This window comes from Lipophrys pholis (genome assembly GCF_963383615.2).
Source record: "Lipophrys pholis genome assembly, chromosome: 13".
Taxonomy (NCBI): domain Eukaryota; kingdom Metazoa; phylum Chordata; class Actinopteri; order Blenniiformes; family Blenniidae; genus Lipophrys; species Lipophrys pholis.
In genome coordinates this window covers 10,002,569-10,020,101 of record NC_137632.1, presented here as the reverse complement: position 1 = coordinate 10,020,101, position 17,533 = coordinate 10,002,569, and the positions used below count along the sequence as shown (strand labels likewise).

Genomic DNA, 17,533 nt, shown 5'->3' with positions numbered 1-17,533 from the left:
CATTATAGTGAAACATTGCAACTTCAAATTGGCAACAGCCCTGAAATGATAACATTTATTTTATTAGGCAGTTGTAACCAGGGGTGGGACTCTACCAACAAAACAAAAGATTCTTTTAGTGGGTGGAGGACGCAGCGGCCCAAAAGGCCCCACAACGTACATGGCATACTTCGCATAGAATTCATTATTTAACAATCTGCTGTGGCATCACGCCCAAATACACTTGCACAGTAAGTTCAGCAGCAACAGAAATACGGGGCCTGTTCTGGCTCCTCTCAGCCTGGCCTCACCATCAGTGAGGAAATATGACCTTCGGTAAATCAGCTGTAATATCATTACAGCTCGCTGGAAACTAAAAAGATGAGGGGGATCTGGAAACAGAAACAGGCAACTTTTCGACTCTGTCAGTTTAATTTTCTACTGGTACCAACAGGTAGATGCTGTTTTTTTGTTTTTTTTCTCCATCAGCATGGATCTGTAATTGTTGATTTAACATTGTCAGTATTTTCATCTCAACTTTGGGCAAGTTAACCTTGTTCTAACTGCATCGCCAAATATAAACAAATCGTTTAAAGTTAAACCCTAACAGGACCAAGTGACCTGTTTTTTTTTTGTTTTGTTTCAGATGCCAATAATGAACAGTGGCCTGATTAAAAAGACACCACTTTGGAAAGTTTTGTTCTCAGAAGAAGTTGGCTTGGGAGCCATACTTCTTCCACTTCTAACAAAATGAGACAGGTTTAGACCATCTTCATGTAAATAAACAAAGTCGGACAGTTCATCATTCTAACTTAATTTTATCAGCACTGCAGTCCAGAATGGAAACTTTTTAATTGGTAGGTTTGAAAATGAGGACTGTTCTTTTGTGAAATGTAGTGCGCGGAAAATATTGCTTTGGATGGAATATATTTCATAACAGTGGTGAGTAATTAAATTGTTACGAGGAGTTGCATTAAAAAAAAATAAAACAAAAACAAAGATTAGTGAAGAGGGCATAAAAGCAGTGTGTTGAGCATCTTTACTCTTGACTACAGTAAATGGATACTATTACACCCATAGTAATAAACTAAATATATTTGAAGAAAAAAAGCATCACCTTACTAAAAGGCCAAATAAATTATATTATAGTTTTATTTGGCTCAAAATGTCTCACTGACTTAATTTGTGTGGGTCAGGGGGGAAACCAAAGGGGCTGAGTGTCGCCAGGCCATGCCCAGGTCTGCTTTGGAAATTGATAAGACTTTAATTTGAACAGCTCACGTGATCATAGGTTTTCAGTAGGGTAGGCCTCCAGCTGAACAGTCAGAATCTGCACTGACCTCTAGTCTGCCAAAGTCAAGCGATGGACAATTGACATGGAATGAAGCAGTGCAGTGTAATTCATGTTTATGTGTGCGGTTGTCTTTCCTATGAATTCTCTTCAGCCCGAGCTGAATTAAAGCATGCATGTCTGAGAATTTTCCTGGCAGTTTTTCGTTGAGACAGATCAACTCAAGACTTTCACATGTGACAAGAACACATTTTGGGGGTAAGAGGATTGAGCATTTTAGTTGACATTTGAGGATTGTTTTTAACATTCAGGGCCATACTGCCTCCAGGATTAATAGATAATTAGTAGATGAAGATAAGCTTTTGTTGAGGCTACCATCCAGTGCATGCACAGTTTAGCTTGTTTTCAAGTTTGGTGGGAGTAATTAGGCCTGTATGGCGGCACGGCTGGTACACGGTGATTATGTAAGGCTTCTGTTATGCCTAAAGCAAAGGAATCTGAAGCGAAGCTTGTGGTTGGCAAACTGGAGCCTCCACGACTGGAAAACACACGGTTTCATCCTAACTTGTTTTCCTCCAGACCTCGTCTCCTCCTTTTTCCATCCCGCTCTCTGTATCCACAGTTCATCCTCACTGCTGTCCACCAGTGTCTTGTTTTTCTTTCCCTGCCGCCCCGTTTCTCTGTCGCTCTCACTTTTGAGGTCCTCCTTTTCAGTCTCCGTAGATTCCGCTTTCTGTGTCGGTCACAGCTGGTTGTTTCTCTTTCCTTCACCTCTGCTGGCCCTCAGACTTACTCAATAGCTGTGTCATCTCTTTTCACTTTCCATCTTCCCATTCTCACACTCTTCCGTCCATTCTGGGGTTTCTTCCTCTTTGTCTGTCTGATGTTTTTCTTATTTTGATACTGCATCGCTGCTCACCCCTGCTGTAACCCTTTATCCGTTAAAAATCTCCTTTCCCACCAATCTAAAATGACTCCTTTTTCCCCTCGTCCACCTATACAGTCACCCTCGGGGCTATCGGCATGACTGGAAGCCTGTCGGTGTCCAGATGGAGCACAAACAAAGAGGAAAGGTTTATGTAAGTGAAGCAAGTTCCAGAAAGTACTTTGTGTTCTCTGATTTTCTACTTTGCATTAATGCTTTGGTATCCTCATATTTGTTATTGTGGCTTAACAGACAATCCGACTGATGGATGGATTCTTGTTACTGGACAAACACGTACTTACAAACCTCAACTGTCATAGTGATTTAAAAAAAAAATATTTGTGAGAGCTCTTTTTTTTTTTTTAAACAGCACCAAATTCATGACTCTTACTTCATAAATCATCTTCTGGGCACAAAAGTACGCAAACAGGAGCAAATATTTACCGGTGGTTATATGTCTGTTTGGCTGTTTTGTTCAATTTCAAACCTCATTCTGCATGGTCATGGTGGTTTGAACACTCCTTTCTCACCGCAGGAATATTAGATTGCAAGCTCAGGGGCGTTTTAGTGCACGGTGTACATGTCATTCCTGGTCGTGGGTTTTCTGTCGGTATTCCAGTTAAATCCAACAGTCCAAAGACTTTGCACACTAGGTGAAGTGGTGTCTATAAATTGGCTTCATGTGTGGGTGAGAGTGTTTATGACAGTGTGTCTCTCTGTGTTTGTCCTCTGGAGGGCTGGAAACTGTCCAGGGTGGAACCTGGAAGCAGGAGTCCGCTTAAGCTGGCCCTTTTAGACAGAACCATGGATGGATGGATGGATGGATGGATGGATGGATGGATGGATGGATGGATGGATGGATGGATGGATGGATGGGTTTGAGAGTACAAATATTTCCCGTGAAAAAAATCGAAATCCAATGGTATCATTTTTCCGTAAAATTGCAAAAAACTATTGATTGTAAAGTTGAAAATCCTTTCAAGGTGCTGCCTCACACAGCTTTTCGAGGCGGCCCTCATACTGAGCCACTCCAATTCTATCTTACCGGAAAGCTGCGGCTGTGCGGGGACCACTTTGCTGGGTTTGAGGATGAACTGACACTGGGTGTCCGGAGGAAGACATTGATCCAGCAGCAACACTCCTGGACAGTCTGCGGGACTCATCGGATCCTTTCCAACTCCTACGCCCAGTCCTCCGCTGCTGCTCCCACCGTCTCGTATGTGGCTCATCTTAATGCTGAAGGGAAACTCGTGGCCTAAGTGGAAGGTCAGAGTTCAAAGGTCAGAGGTGGTGGTGGGGGGTCTGGTATGTGCAATCTGTGCACCTAACACAAAGCCCAAAAATCTGACAGGAATTAGGGCGAAGCTGGTACCCCTCAAGAGTGAATTATACATTTTTCTGATGGGCTACTGAGAGCTTGCTGCGAACTACAGAACAAAAGATTATGGTAACAGAATGTCACGGAAATACCACTGCGACTGGAAAAAGAAAAAAAGAAAAAGAAAAAAAAACTCTGAAATGCTCCCAGATGCTGAGATTTTAATGTACCACTGATGTTTGTACAGGAGTGACGCCCTGACATCAGCGTTTCTTTGATTTTGTGCTGCTTTTTCGAGAATCATGGTGGGTGGAGGCTCAGAGGGAAAGATTGTAATTCAACTGAATCTAGGCAGTTAATTGATTTTTCTGCTAAATAATCAAGTGACTAACAAAACAAAAAGCCCTTTAAAGCAGGGAAACATGGAATCTTAATCCACACAACTGCTTTCTGGAGTTGTTTGAGAAGCATTTCGATTCTCGTTTAGAACTGTTGTGTTTTCTTGCACGGCAGTACAAGGAGGAGCTCACCAATGAGAGGATATGGAGGTTCGTCCTTACTGGAATTCACCCACAACCGATAGTCCTTCACACAACCCTGGAAAAGATACAAAAGAGATTCAGCTTTAACAAGTATTGTTTTCTTACAACTGTTTGGTAGTTTGGTAGCTTAAAACTAGTTGGTAAATCCTTTCTTAGAAAATGCCAAGATAGCATCACACCAAACTACAGTACCACGGAGCCAGTTGTCTTTGGTTACTTACTGAGATACCAAACTGCAGCAGAGCCATGTGGATGACATCAGTGGCGCTGTCAGTGTTATTGACCGCAAGTGTCTTGGCCTGTTGGAAACAGTTTAAAAACATTATGGAAATATGTAGCTATTTGTGCCTTGCTTGAATCGTGTGGCTGCTGCTCGATTTTGCCAAAATAGGTGTTTTTTAAGAAGCAGAGAGAATAAACACGAGATTCTTACATATGCACAGTTTCCAATATCCTTTGCAAATATTTTCAGGGGAATGGTTTTGGGATCGTCTTTCTCTTTTCCCCCACTTATCCGGCTGTGTGGGGCAGAGAAAAACAAAGAGAAGAGGTTAATATAATAATCGTCCTATAACTTTAATTCCACTCGGATTTGGCAGACATTGAGGGCGACTTAATGTCATCGTTTACAACTGGAAAGCACTAGTTAGACTTTACGATGGGCGTCTTAGTTTGGTTTCGTCTTGATGAAATCTTTGTATGATGAATTATTACAAAAGTACTTGAAGGTTATAACCAAAAACTCACTTGCTGACGAGCGCCAACCACTTCTGTTTCTGCTCTTCGGAGCTGAAATTAAGGAGGGAAAGAGATAAAACCATCAGAGGATTGACTCAGTTATGTAACAACTGCTGGTCGAAAACCGCAGACCTCACCTGAAGCAATGACTGGATTCCACATGATGGAATAACATCAGTGAATCGGTAGAAGAGTGTGTATAGCATTGACACAGGTGCAAACATACAGCACATTATGTACTGTGTGAAGGGTTTCGCACGTATCGGATGTTCACGCCTGAGGTGCTCCGCTGGAATTTTACTGAGGTTCAATTGAGCAGCTTTATGAGAAGGAGCTGCTTCTGCTGATGATTTTTTATGGACTTTCCAAATCGCGCATGTTCAATTTTTGGTCCCCATCTTTAACATACTTATGATTCTCTGAACATTGTGTTCTTTCAGAAATATCCTCAAGCGGCTGCAGAGAGGTTATTATTGAGTTAATTGGGCTGGCCCCGAACCACTGCCACGTAGTGCATGATGTGCACGTACGGCTTCATAAGAGGGAAGTGGTTCACGTAAAATAGAACGATTTCCTGTTAAAGTCGGGGGCCAGGAAAAACAAGACTATATTTCATATTTCCACCTATTTATTTCTGAAAGTGGACATCTTGTGCGTGCCAGTTTACCTGAAAGTGGCCACACAGTTGCAGGTGGGCCAGCCCATGACGAAGCTCTTCTCTGGGTTTGTGCTTCCTTCACACACCTCCTCCATGCAGTTGGCTATCCACATCTCCCCCACTCGGACTTGGGCCTTCACTTTGAAGTGAGTGGGAGACCTGAGGGGGGTAAAAAAAAAAGAAAAAGGGCCTGGTAAGTATATTCCACTACTATTTATCATATGTTAAAGTGATACGGGTTCAACTTTAGCCCAGCATTAAATTCCAGTTAAAAAAAAAGTGTGCAATTTTTCTTGAGGTGCCTTAATCTCAAGGTTTCAGGCATCCCTTGAACCAAAGAAGTTGACTTATTGCGCTTCAAATAACATATCTGCATAAACCTCTACCATATGGCAACCCCCCCAAAACAAAAAACTGATTATAGAAGCAAAATATTAAAAGATTTGGGTATTTTCGGAGGTTAAACACAGACACACAAAGCAGATGTGTATTTATTTACCACAACATCTGTAATTACAGAGCTAAATGCACACATTTGGCACACAAACGCACTCTCTCTGCTATTACATGGATATAAATGCATACGAACACACTTACACATCACAGGGGCAGTTTTCCCTTCTTGCGCACGCACCCAACCACGCACTCATGCGCGCGCGCGCACACACACATTCCTCAAACTCACTCTGTGCCGAGCCGCAATGTATTAAACCCAATTATAGCGTACGGTCTGCGTGCTGAAAGGGTCAGCTCCACCCACAGCAGGCACATGACTCCCAGGATGGGCCACAGACATCCTGCTGTGTCTGCACCCAAGTTGGTCGTGCTTACAGTAAGTCAAATAGTACACAGACCTGAAGTCTGTCTTCGTCTCAAAATATCAGTACGTTTCCATGTACGAGCGTGTATAAATATCCACAACTGCAAGTCCACCATTTGTTTTTTTGGGGTTTTTTTTCAGGTCTAATATCTTTATATGTGCAGTTTTTCGATGGATTCATTACAATAGATATGATTGTACAACTAATCTTATCAATTTAACTAGACAAGCAAAGGGATTATGTCAATACATAGGACGCACAAAAATCAACTGGTCCGTGCACGTTTGTGTGTGTGTGTGTGTCTGTGTTTTAAAAATGCCCATGTGCTCTTTAGGTTTCTATTTTTAAAAGGCCCTCTGCGTTGTAGTTTGTGGGTGGAGAGCCCCATTCTGAAGGCCCAAGGCAGGCCGGCAGAGCTTTGATCTGAGCCAGGCTTCATATGGATTTAATTGGCTGGGAAATAATTGCATACTGGGGGAAATTTGAGGGACAGAAAGGGAAAGAAGCAGTGCAGTAAGCAAAGGGAAAATGGAGGGCATGATAAGATGTAAGTCCATCATGCACAAATTGGTTTTCCTGTCCAAAAACAACTCGTGAAAAAATGCCATATGGTTTCTTAAATCAGTCTGAATCTTTGTTTTCCTGTTTACTTTGTCCTGTACCCCTGTGTCCCTCTCACACACACACCCGGTCATTCCACCAGAGGAGCAAAGGAAAAACTTACTTGGCTTTGGCGACGAGCAGCGTGTCAGTGAAGAGGAAGAGGTGTCTCTCCTGGGTCTGCAGGCCGGTCTTCAGCTGCGTCTGGGTGTGACCCAGGAATAGGCGGCCCGGATTTTCAGCCAGGAAAGCCTGGACAAGTGGACAGGATTCTGGGCTGACTGGCGTCAGGCAGCTTTCCCTGGGGGACAAAATTGAGACCAAAATCAAACAATGCGGACACACAAAACTGCATACACTATTTAACCCCAGAGGAGAAATTTGCAGTCCGAAGGCAAGCATTGAAACAACAGGTTTGGAAACCCAGCATTAGCTGCGGCAGAGCTTAAAACTCTCTTTACGTCTCTCAACAAAATAACCAATGACACACCAGGCTGCAGAGAGGTCCAAATCAACAGTTTAGCAAATGCTTTCAGTGAAGATAGCAACAGCCTAAGAATCCCAATCGTCTCCTGTTGCAAGAGCAAACACTGTTTTGTGACTGAATACGTCAATATGATCTAAAGGTTTCACAACAACGTTTTGAAGCATGTCCGCTACGTGCTAATAGAGTTTTAATGCGCATTTTAGTGGCCACAAAACCATTACAGCAGCAATATACTGATATCTGTCATAACAAGCAGGTGTGAATTAAACCTGGAGAAAGTTGTGAAAAAAAGGTGCAGACGTCCAAACAGTTTGGGAATATCATTTAAAACCTAAATGTTGAAGTTCACGCCATCATGTTATTCATGATGACTCTTTCTGCAGCGACACACTTAATCAAGCATTGCTTAGGAAATAAAAAAAAAGATAAATCACTTATTTGACCTCTTTGTGAGGATTTTGCGGGTATTTACATGTTTTAGGTCCAGATGTAAACAGCTCTCATGTCGGAAATAGAGAAAGAAATGTGAAATATTGAAAATAGAAGTCCTTTTTGAAGTAATAATGGAGTTTCTGCAAATAAAACTGTGGTTATTCGTGGATCATTTAAATGTTGTCTTAATTATCCAGTCTCTTTCGCGTTGTTGTCTTTTCTTCATCCCTTCTGTGACATTTCATGTGAAAGGTTACGTTTTAAAAAGAAGAGGTTAATAAAACTTTTATAACACCCTGTGTTGTTTGCTGTCAAAATGTCTCACTGATGGACGGATGTAAACAAGGGAGAATTTTTTTTAAGAGGAAGAGGAAATACTTGCACTGCTCCATCCTTTCCTGTTTATCCAACAGTACCAGATAAAAGCAGCAAATCACCCCTTATATACACACTTTGTATCTCTACCCCTCTCAAACTCTTTCCTGTACACAAACCCGCTCTCCGCTTCGGCATGTGCACGCCGACCTCTTCACAGTTTGAGCTTTTCATTACTTTCTTGCACATATTGGTGCATGCAAAGGCATAAACTACCGCACACTTTTTTTGTGGCAAACCCCAACAGGAATGCAATCAGAAGTTCAGACTTTACTGGAAGCCAGAAAATCTTGAATGAATTCTCTGATACGCCATTGTCCCTCCAGCTGCATTGCATAAGTGATCAGTTACATAATTCATTAACACGGGGCAAATGAGCATACTGGAGTGCCTTTGTTTTTTTTTTTTTCCATTGCTCCTTTGTTTTCTTCTCTTTGTCTTTGTGTTTTATTCAAAAATAAACCAAAAAGGGTCCAAGTGTATTTAATTACATTGAACAAATGCTGCCAATTAAGCAGTGAAACTCAGTTCAACTTTTATTGCAGCAGGACTCGGTTAAGAAAATATATCTATGTCAAGGCAAGTTATTGTCAAAATACTTTTCATGTGAATTATTTTTTTTAACGCAACATTTCCATAACTTTTGCATCTATCCATTGATTCAAAAAATGCACTTTTGCTTTAGGCATTCTCAGAGAGTTACATGTTTCCTCTTATGCATTTGATCAAATTTCCTGAGAGAAATAAAATAAAATCTGAATATTATTGTCAAAGATGAGCTTGTTTTGGATTCTTCCATGTGCCACTATCTGCATAGGTTACTGAGGTTTAAAGGAGCAATGCAGGTGAACACTGGGAGGACTGTTCATTCACTATTTGAGTTTTTTTAAGTGTGTTGCATTCAGTTTGTGCGGTAACACCGATCTGGTAAAAACCAAGTCATGTAAACACTTCTGTCTGATTTGATTGAACATGGTGCGACCCTGTCAGAGGCCATGTAAATGAAATGTTGTCTGTTAATGTTAATGTTGAGAAATATCACTTCCTGATAAGACACTGTGTTTCTGTGTCATGAAAAAAAGAAACGAGCTTGACGAGTTGAGTTAAGAAACCCATCTTCATTTCTGGTGGGTTTTCAGGTTAACCTCAATGTGGGACCATGTGTACATGTCACAATCAGCCAATGTCACAGCTGAGATTGATCCACTGACAGAACTGGATGATATTCTCATTGCATAAAAACCTGATCTCTTAATTGGAATTGATTCATTTGAATTAATAAAAATTCACAGAAAAAGTGGAACAGCAACGTTTTCTTCTGTCCTTGTGATTCAGGGATCCGGGTTCCAAGAAAGCTCCTCTTAGACCAGCACACACACACACACACACACACACACACACGGACAAATGAGCAAACCCTCCTGTAAAGCTGCTTTCACATCTCACTTGTCGTAAAAAAAAGACTACATCTTCTGTATTCACCGCACATCCCGCCCTCCTGAAAATGTAAGATTGACAGCTGAGCCGGCCGCCCTTTGAATCTGAGGGATGAACAGCTAATGGCTCCATTGTAGATGATGTGAAGTTGATAAATTGAGAGCCCACCCTGCGGGCGCATACATGACCATCTTTGTTGAGGCACAGCTTGGTTAGGACAACTGTTGACTTTTTCAGACACAATAAGAGGCCAGTGTACAATGAGCGGCACAACACTGCATACTAATGTCCCAGCATGAATAAATAAGCAGGTGTTTGCATAGAAATGCCTCGTGAGAATGAAACAAGTCAGATTTATTAAAATGAAAATTTAGCTGAAATGTATGCCAATACATCCGATCGCAGATTAAATCTAAATCAAAGAACTACCAAATTGCATCCATACTAAGTGACTGGATCACACAGATACATATACCCCCCCCCCCCCCCCCCCATTTGAATACCGCATGTCCTTTTATCATTGACTCAAACTAATTATTATTCCAACAGCCAACAGAAAAATATGAAGTGAAACAGGACTCAGCATCAACAGACAAATGCTGCATTAGAAATAAAGAAGCACAAGGCCTCACTCCTCGGTTGTTGACTCAGATTTGACTCACTTCTTCAAACACGATTGTTGGATTGAGCTGAGCCAAAAGTTTAGTCATGGACACAAGTCCGATTCAACCTGTGCAAGTATGAGACATCCCAAGGATACCATCTGGAAAAACAGCTGTAACTTCCTCTGTATTATGTTGTTCTCATGTTTGTCTTTGACTACACTCACTTTCAGTTTCATCAAATTATAATACCTATATATATATATTCATACCTCAGATCTGCAATAAGGATCAATGCGACAACAAACAGTGCACCTCAGCTGTCAAACTGACAATCCAGACGGTGCCTCAGGGCAGAAATGACTGCAACTCGTATATCTGCATAACTTTGTGCATCTAAATCCATGTCTCTCATTGTCGCCGAGATCAACAGTTTGTCTGTAGCTGTTATGCCCTTGGTGTCAAATCGTGACTTAAAGTTATTCTCGCATTAATCCAAGACAAGTTTATTGGCTTTCTGGTAACACTTGTAACGAAACAAAACAGGTTACTGCCTCGAGCCTTGAGAAGTGTGGCCAACTTCAGTCTGACGTTTTTCACTTTCACAGATGAATGTCCTTCAACGAAGCAGCAACTGACAAATCAATGATTGTCTGTGTGTGTGTGTGTGTGTGTGTGTGTGTGTGTGTGTGTGTGTGTGTGTGTGTGTGTGTGTGTGTGTGTGTGTGTGTGTGTGTGTGTTTCCCCTGGATTTATAGAGAGGACTGTGTTTCAAATCACATCATGCAGGTAAAACGGTGTTCAGATTCAAACTAACTGCCGCTTTTACTTTCATTGTCGGCCTCTTTCCTGTTCCCATCTGACTCCTTTTCAGCCTCAACGGCCGGGTTCAGCTCATTTCCATAGGCAAACTATAATGTCATCACTCGCTGGCTGACACACACACACATACACAAACACACACAAACACACGCAAACACACACGCACACTGACGATGAGGTCAGAATATTGAAAATCTTCCCCTTTTTCAGGCAGTGAACAAGCCGGCGGGCTCTGATATCTTTAGCAGAGCTCATTATTAAAACCAGGAAACTTGTATTGAATGATGTGTAAGTGAGCGCATGTTCCTGCCTTTGTCATATAGAGCAATAAATGTTTCTGAACAACCAGAAAAACCAGAAGAATCATCAATCCCACTGTATTTTTTACTCTTTTTCTGAAAGAGACTTTTGACAGTTAGGGCTCAGTCAGGATCAAATTGGAAATAAGATAAGGTAAAAATTGTGCTGGTGTGTATGTGCGCATGAGAGTGAGGTCAGGAAGGTCACATGTTTTTACTGAATGTTTTATGGTACTGCCACCTTACTCAATGAAGTTTAGATTTTATTGCCTGAGCAGGAAGGGACTTAAACCCCAGTGTGCACCCATAATCGCCTGTACTGTACGGCTCGGGGGTAAGGTTACACTCCTGGATGAAGTGTGACATTACGTGTGTGGAGGTGATGTAAATGGCTGAGCGAAGGTCCAGAGACCCTTTCAGCACCTCTCTGCCTGATGGGAAAGGCAGAGCAGAGGGAGCAAAATAATGTATTCTCAGAGGCAAAGAGGGGGGAAAAAATGTGCTGAATAAAAGTCTCTTATGAAAAAAGACAGCCTACATGCATTCAGGCAAATTATTGTATTGCCATACACATATTCTTTAAATTCCTCACTGTCTTTGAATCTGCGGTTTTATTAAAGCACATGTAAGCAGGGCCCAGCCGAGGTCAGATATGTTAACACGTGAACCAACACCCAGCATCAAGACTGTTCATTACCTGGAGCCAGTTTAAGATGGAGGGGGGAAAAAACACATGTATTTCTGTCATGTATTTCAATTATTGGACTTTCTGTGGTTTCTGTTCCTCCTGTGCATAACTGAATTTCCTTATGGCACTCTGGGTTTTTTCTCCAATAATTCATAAACATGATTTGAGGCTACTGAATGACTCCAGAATTGCCTGGCGGTGTGAATTTGAGTGTGTTTGTGTGTCTCTGTAGTTGATCAGTGGCCTGTCCAGGATGTACACTGCTATGCGCCTATTGTCAGATAGATAAAAAACAACTGAAGACGGAAGGATGAAATTACTTGTGCTCATAAAAATATGCTGACTACTGTGAATAAGAACTGCTTATTACCACACAGTCAAGATAAAGGAAGCAATGTGGCTTTGTGACTGTCACGACTTCAGTATGGATCCAACAGCCTGAAAAAAAAACATCCCACACAGTCTTGGACGTGGGAGGTTTTGACCTCAGGAGATCTTTACTGGGCCCTAAACCTCCTGATGTGAATCTAAAGGTTGAAGGTGACAGCTGACAGGACCGGATTCTGGTTTCATATCTGATCTTATTAGACCAGATACACAAACACTGGACAGATAAAGTCACTCTGTCGGTTGTCCTCCGTTATCCTCTCACTGGACAGATTGCTTGTATCGCTCTCTTCCTATGTCTGCGTCCGAATAGTGGAGCTGTCTTTCTAACTTACTGGAGCACACTTACACATCCTGCCCCGAGAGCACTGACCCAATTCACAGTGTGAAGTGTTTCCCTCAGAGATTTCAAGGAGAAGACGAGGATAGGCTCTAAAAGTGCCACCATGGAAAGAAGTGCTAACGGGCATGCATCACGCATGCATGACACAATCATGTCAAACAGTCGCAAAACACATCAAATGTCATCCGGCTATTAGGGAAGCTATGAGACTTTAAAAGCTCAAAGTGGTCCAAGGACCAGCTTGCCTTCGTTTTCTTGTTCAATATTCAAAAAGCAGCCGGTGGCACTGTGTCAAACGCGGTATCGAGGCTAAAGTTCCAAGTAAATAAATAGCCTCCCCAAGGGGTTTCTAATGACTTATTTCCGACAGCGTGAAAGGAAAAGGAATGGGCTTGTGTGATAAGACGGTGATGAAAAGCCTGGGAGCTCTTGGGAGAAGTAAGTAGTTAAAACCGCTCAAACATGGAGACCCACAGCATAGTTTGTGACAAATATAGAGGACACATTCATGAAATACTGAGCAAAAAAGTTTCACTTGTAAGCATTGTCCTCTTAAAAGCTTTTTTTTTTTTTATTCTTTTTTTATCCCAGCCTCTTACAATCCAAGATTCAGTAAGCAGCAATAAACATTTCTGGTCAAATGAATGAATCCATAAGAAGAGAAAAAGTGCAACAGCAACACCATCCAAGCCCCTCGTCAATACAACCTCTAGTTGAAATATGATTGAATGCATCTTGAACCAGAAGGCTGAGTAAACAAGACAAAACAAATTTGAGTCATTGTTGAAGAGAATCCACGACACTAAATCTGATTTTGCATGAACAGTATTCAGATTCTATGAATTCTTGAAAAGGCACAGTGATTTTTTCCCCCACTATTTCCTCAAAACAAGCATCTTTTCTGTGGAGTTTGCATGTTCTCTTGAGCCTGTGTGGGGTTTGGTGTGGGCATGCTCGTGTCATCGCGGCTCTTTTTAAAATACAGTAAACACATCGTACAGGGAAGCAGGTTGATTCTCTCATACCTGGACGTGCTCCTTGACCTGGTGAGAGCTTTGCTGATGACCAGAGAAGGAGCCGACTGTCGTCTCTGAGCCAGAGTCTTCATTTTCTACATGGAGATGGAGAGAGAATGAGGATGATGCATTAGTGCGGGCATGCCGTGATGAATAGCATGTACAGATCTACAGAGGAGGAGACGCAACTGCAGCAATGGATCAGGTTTTATGTCGTCAATCTAAGTAAAAGAGGCTTCAAGACAAGGAGGATAACGACACACAGAAAACAAGAAGTAATGGTTAACCGTGGAGGCAGAGAGAAGCGTTAAGGGAGGGCGGCGTTATGAGATTCTCCATTTCAGAGTAGCATAATGTTTATTATTGTTCGTATTTTCGAACTGTAACATGATCAACTGCAAGCTCCCCTCACAGAAGCATGACAGGCATCTCTGTGGATACCACAGCTATTCCATATAACCCCAATCTATTTACAACGCAGCCAAACCTCGTGAGCTCAAAACACCCCTTTCCCTTCAACACACACTCACAGTAGTTCACATTCAGAAAAAAAAAGTCAGGGGAAACAAATCTGCCGTAGCGACACAAATCGAATAAAGCTCGACTTCCTGGATGTATTTTGCAATGACAAACAGGGGAGCATTCCTCTCTTTAAAAAAAAAAAAAAAATAAAGTCATGTCAAGCTTATTGAAATACAGTCAAAAACTTAACCAGGGCCTGAAATGTTACATCATGTACACAGCAGTACACCAGGCAGGAAAAATGAACAATCCATCATTATTAAATAGTTAAATTGGATTGATGGGATTTCTATAAAAGGTTTAGGGCTAGGGGTGTTGAATTTTCAGAATAGATGGAGATTAAAATAAGGATTATATGAGTAAACACTTAAGTGTAAATTTGATTGAGACAAATTCAGGTATTTATGAGCCTAAAAAGGTTTGTCTACCTCAACACAGCAGCCTGACCTCCACGTTAAAAGCACAATTTTCTTATTAGCACATCTATGGTAACGCAATTATATTGCTCATCCCAGCAGCCAGTGAGAAAATCTCTAATTATGAACATCTTGAGGAAGTCTGACGTCCACCAAAATGTGCTATTAAGCATGAGAGCAGTGCTGTATTTAATAATCCTAAGAGTTTCACTTTCGAAGCACGAGAGCTGACAGCTCTGCTTCATTTTGGATTTCAACATACAGTTATTTGATGTGTTGTCCATCTGTTGGGAGAGTAGATCCGCCCATCCCCAAAGCGAAGTACACCATGCTTCTAGTGGAAGCAGGCTTTTCTTACCAGTTCAGCTTCCAAACAAACAACAGAAGTGACCAACTTTTTGGTTTTTTCCAACCTTATCAGTATCACATTTTCAGAGCCCAAAGGTGACAACTTGAGGGTGATTGATGGGACACAGGACACACTGACAGGAAAACTCTCTACAAGGCACGTACACACTCAACAAGTGTGTACAAAAGAGCCCTGATGAATGCCTCAGTTCATTTTTCACATCTCCACAAAAAAAGCTGCAGATCAGGCCAAAGAGTGGCAAAAGTTACAACGTTTGTAGATTCAGGAGATTATTTTTTCATTTAAAAAAAAAAAAAGGAGAGGAAAGAAATCCCAAGCCTTGGACGCTGTGAAAATACTTACAAAAGTATAACATGTTACGATAGGAAAACACAAGTAACTGAGTACTGGTGCCAAACAATGATGAGTTGGGTTGAAAGCAGTGAAGAATAACGTCAGAACAGCAATACTACTACTGCTAGCTGTACTTATAAAAAGTAAATGTGAAACACATGTATTTGCTGTTATACAAATCTTAGGGTTTTTTTTGGCATCTTTTTAGGAGTTTGCGCGCAGTCAGGAAACATTCCGTTTTCGCGGATGGTTGCAGTAACAGGTTCTGGCCTGACGCTGATCGGGGGCGCTGTTTACTGCAAGTTCATTCATCATCTGGACTATTGTCAGTGTCAGGAGGACTCAGGCTGATCTCTTCAAGGTAGAGGACTGAATTCAAGCAAAGTCCTTATTGACAAATCAAATATGAAGTTGTTTACCTTTTTTTTTTCCCCTCAAAAATTGTAATTCCTAATACGGAAGACAAATCAAAATTGTGAGAAACCCAGAAAGTGATGTTTATGAAGTCCAAGAGTTTCTTTGAGAATCATGCGGCGAAAATCCCTTTTAGTTATTTATTTGTTCATTTACTCAGTATTGCCCTATTTACCAAGAGACTAATGGGAGTACTTTTCTTTGTTGTTTACAAAAAACGTAGATCTACGCTGTCTTCCTTGCACTACAGTAAACCATAGTGTCATCTCAAGTGCACTGTGTAATTTATAAAAAAAAGAAATTGTTTTGTTTTTTTCAAATGAACGGTCATCAAACAAATAAAACATGCAAAATCGAACTGCTGTCCAAATACAATGACTTTAAGAGCAGCTTGAAATAGCTGTTTTCAATCAAATAGAGACAATATTCACCCTGATGCCATGCATGCATGAGTCTAACCTGTAAATGAGCGACTGATCTCGCATTGACATTCACCAAACAGCACAATTTAATCAGAAATGAGGGACGTATAATATGAAGAGTTGCTGCCATCAGTTCAGCCCCACGGAGAAGCCACCGGTACCTTTTTGTTGTCATGAAGCGTCTTGGTCTCTGCCGTCAGAGAGTCGGGTCTGTTCTGCCCCATGCTCCCCTGCTGTGGTGACATGCTTTCCATTAAGTCTGCGTACATCCAGGGAGCCGAGCGCACCGGCCGTACGTTCCCATGACACGAGAGTAAGGTCCAAGGTTTATCCGGCTGAGAGGAGAACGCGCGTCCGGAGAGGGTCCATGATGGAGAGGAGTGGAGCGCAGGGAGGAGGAGGAGGAGGAGGAGGAGGAGGAGGTGAATGCGCGCACAAAGACTCCTCCACTGCGTCTCTGACTGTCTGAACTGAGCGCGGCAGGCTCGATCCGCCCCATCTGACTCCAGCACGGTCAAGTTACGGAGACTAAACGCATCACATCCGGCTCCAAAACCTCAAATAAAACAACACTCTTAGGGTTTATATTTATTTTAGTTGTTTTTTTTGTCACGATGCGTAAATATAGGTATTTTAGGGTCACAGATTGACCTCATGTGAATATTTGTGGACTGTGTGAGGAAACAGGAGTAGGCTCGCTGCCCGGAGGAAACCTACACATACACAGACACATACCGGGAGAACATGCAAACTCCACACAGAAATAAAGAGCCGGGAATTTGAAACAAATTTTATCATAATCTTCACAATTATGTTAAGATTTTGCTTTTAATTTTCATATTATAATAACTACAAGCCCAGTACTATATAGAAATGTGTGTATTTATGATTAACAGTCATATTTATGGAGTTTAAAGCATGGCTTCTGGATATTTCACAGAGCCTCTACTGTCAAATGTCAACAACTGTCACTGCCTACTCAATGGTCAAGACCGTATTTTCAAGACTTTAATTTCATGACTTATTTAACCAAATCTTATGAAAATTATATTCCAACGTGAGAAAACTATTCAGCAGAATAGGGAACTTATACACCTCATCCTGTGTATGATCATTACCAGTTTGGTTGTTATATTTGAGCTGCAAAACATAAAATAGGCCAAAGATCTGAGGAGGGGATGAATTTCACAATCTTCTGGGAAATGTAATGTTTCATTTCCTGGGGGTGTTCTTGTGATTCATTTTGCAAACATGCACTTATCACAAGTTAGTGTTCGTCATAGTTGCTCTGAATTG

At 41.5% G+C, this 17,533-nt stretch overlaps 1 protein-coding gene across 1 annotated transcript in view; it reads right to left on the bottom strand.

The window, feature by feature from the left end:
* The window catches only part of arhgap20 (Rho GTPase activating protein 20), a 28,726-nt gene extending 12,023 nt beyond the window's left edge, over nucleotides 1–16,703 (bottom strand). Inside the window, exons 1-9 of the mRNA XM_080477846.1 lie at nucleotides 16,399–16,703; nucleotides 13,770–13,855; nucleotides 6,997–7,173; nucleotides 5,461–5,610; nucleotides 4,803–4,844; nucleotides 4,489–4,573; nucleotides 4,277–4,354; nucleotides 4,044–4,110; nucleotides 3,241–3,450 (exon numbers count right to left, since the gene is read on the bottom strand). Coding sequence (XP_080333972.1) covers nucleotides 3,241–3,450; nucleotides 4,044–4,110; nucleotides 4,277–4,354; nucleotides 4,489–4,573; nucleotides 4,803–4,844; nucleotides 5,461–5,610; nucleotides 6,997–7,173; nucleotides 13,770–13,855; nucleotides 16,399–16,506 — 1,003 coding nt within the window. The 5' untranslated portion in view covers nucleotides 16,507–16,703. The remainder of the gene's footprint in view (nucleotides 1–3,240; nucleotides 3,451–4,043; nucleotides 4,111–4,276; nucleotides 4,355–4,488; nucleotides 4,574–4,802; nucleotides 4,845–5,460; nucleotides 5,611–6,996; nucleotides 7,174–13,769; nucleotides 13,856–16,398) is intronic.
* Between the last annotated feature and the right edge of the window lie 830 nt (nucleotides 16,704–17,533).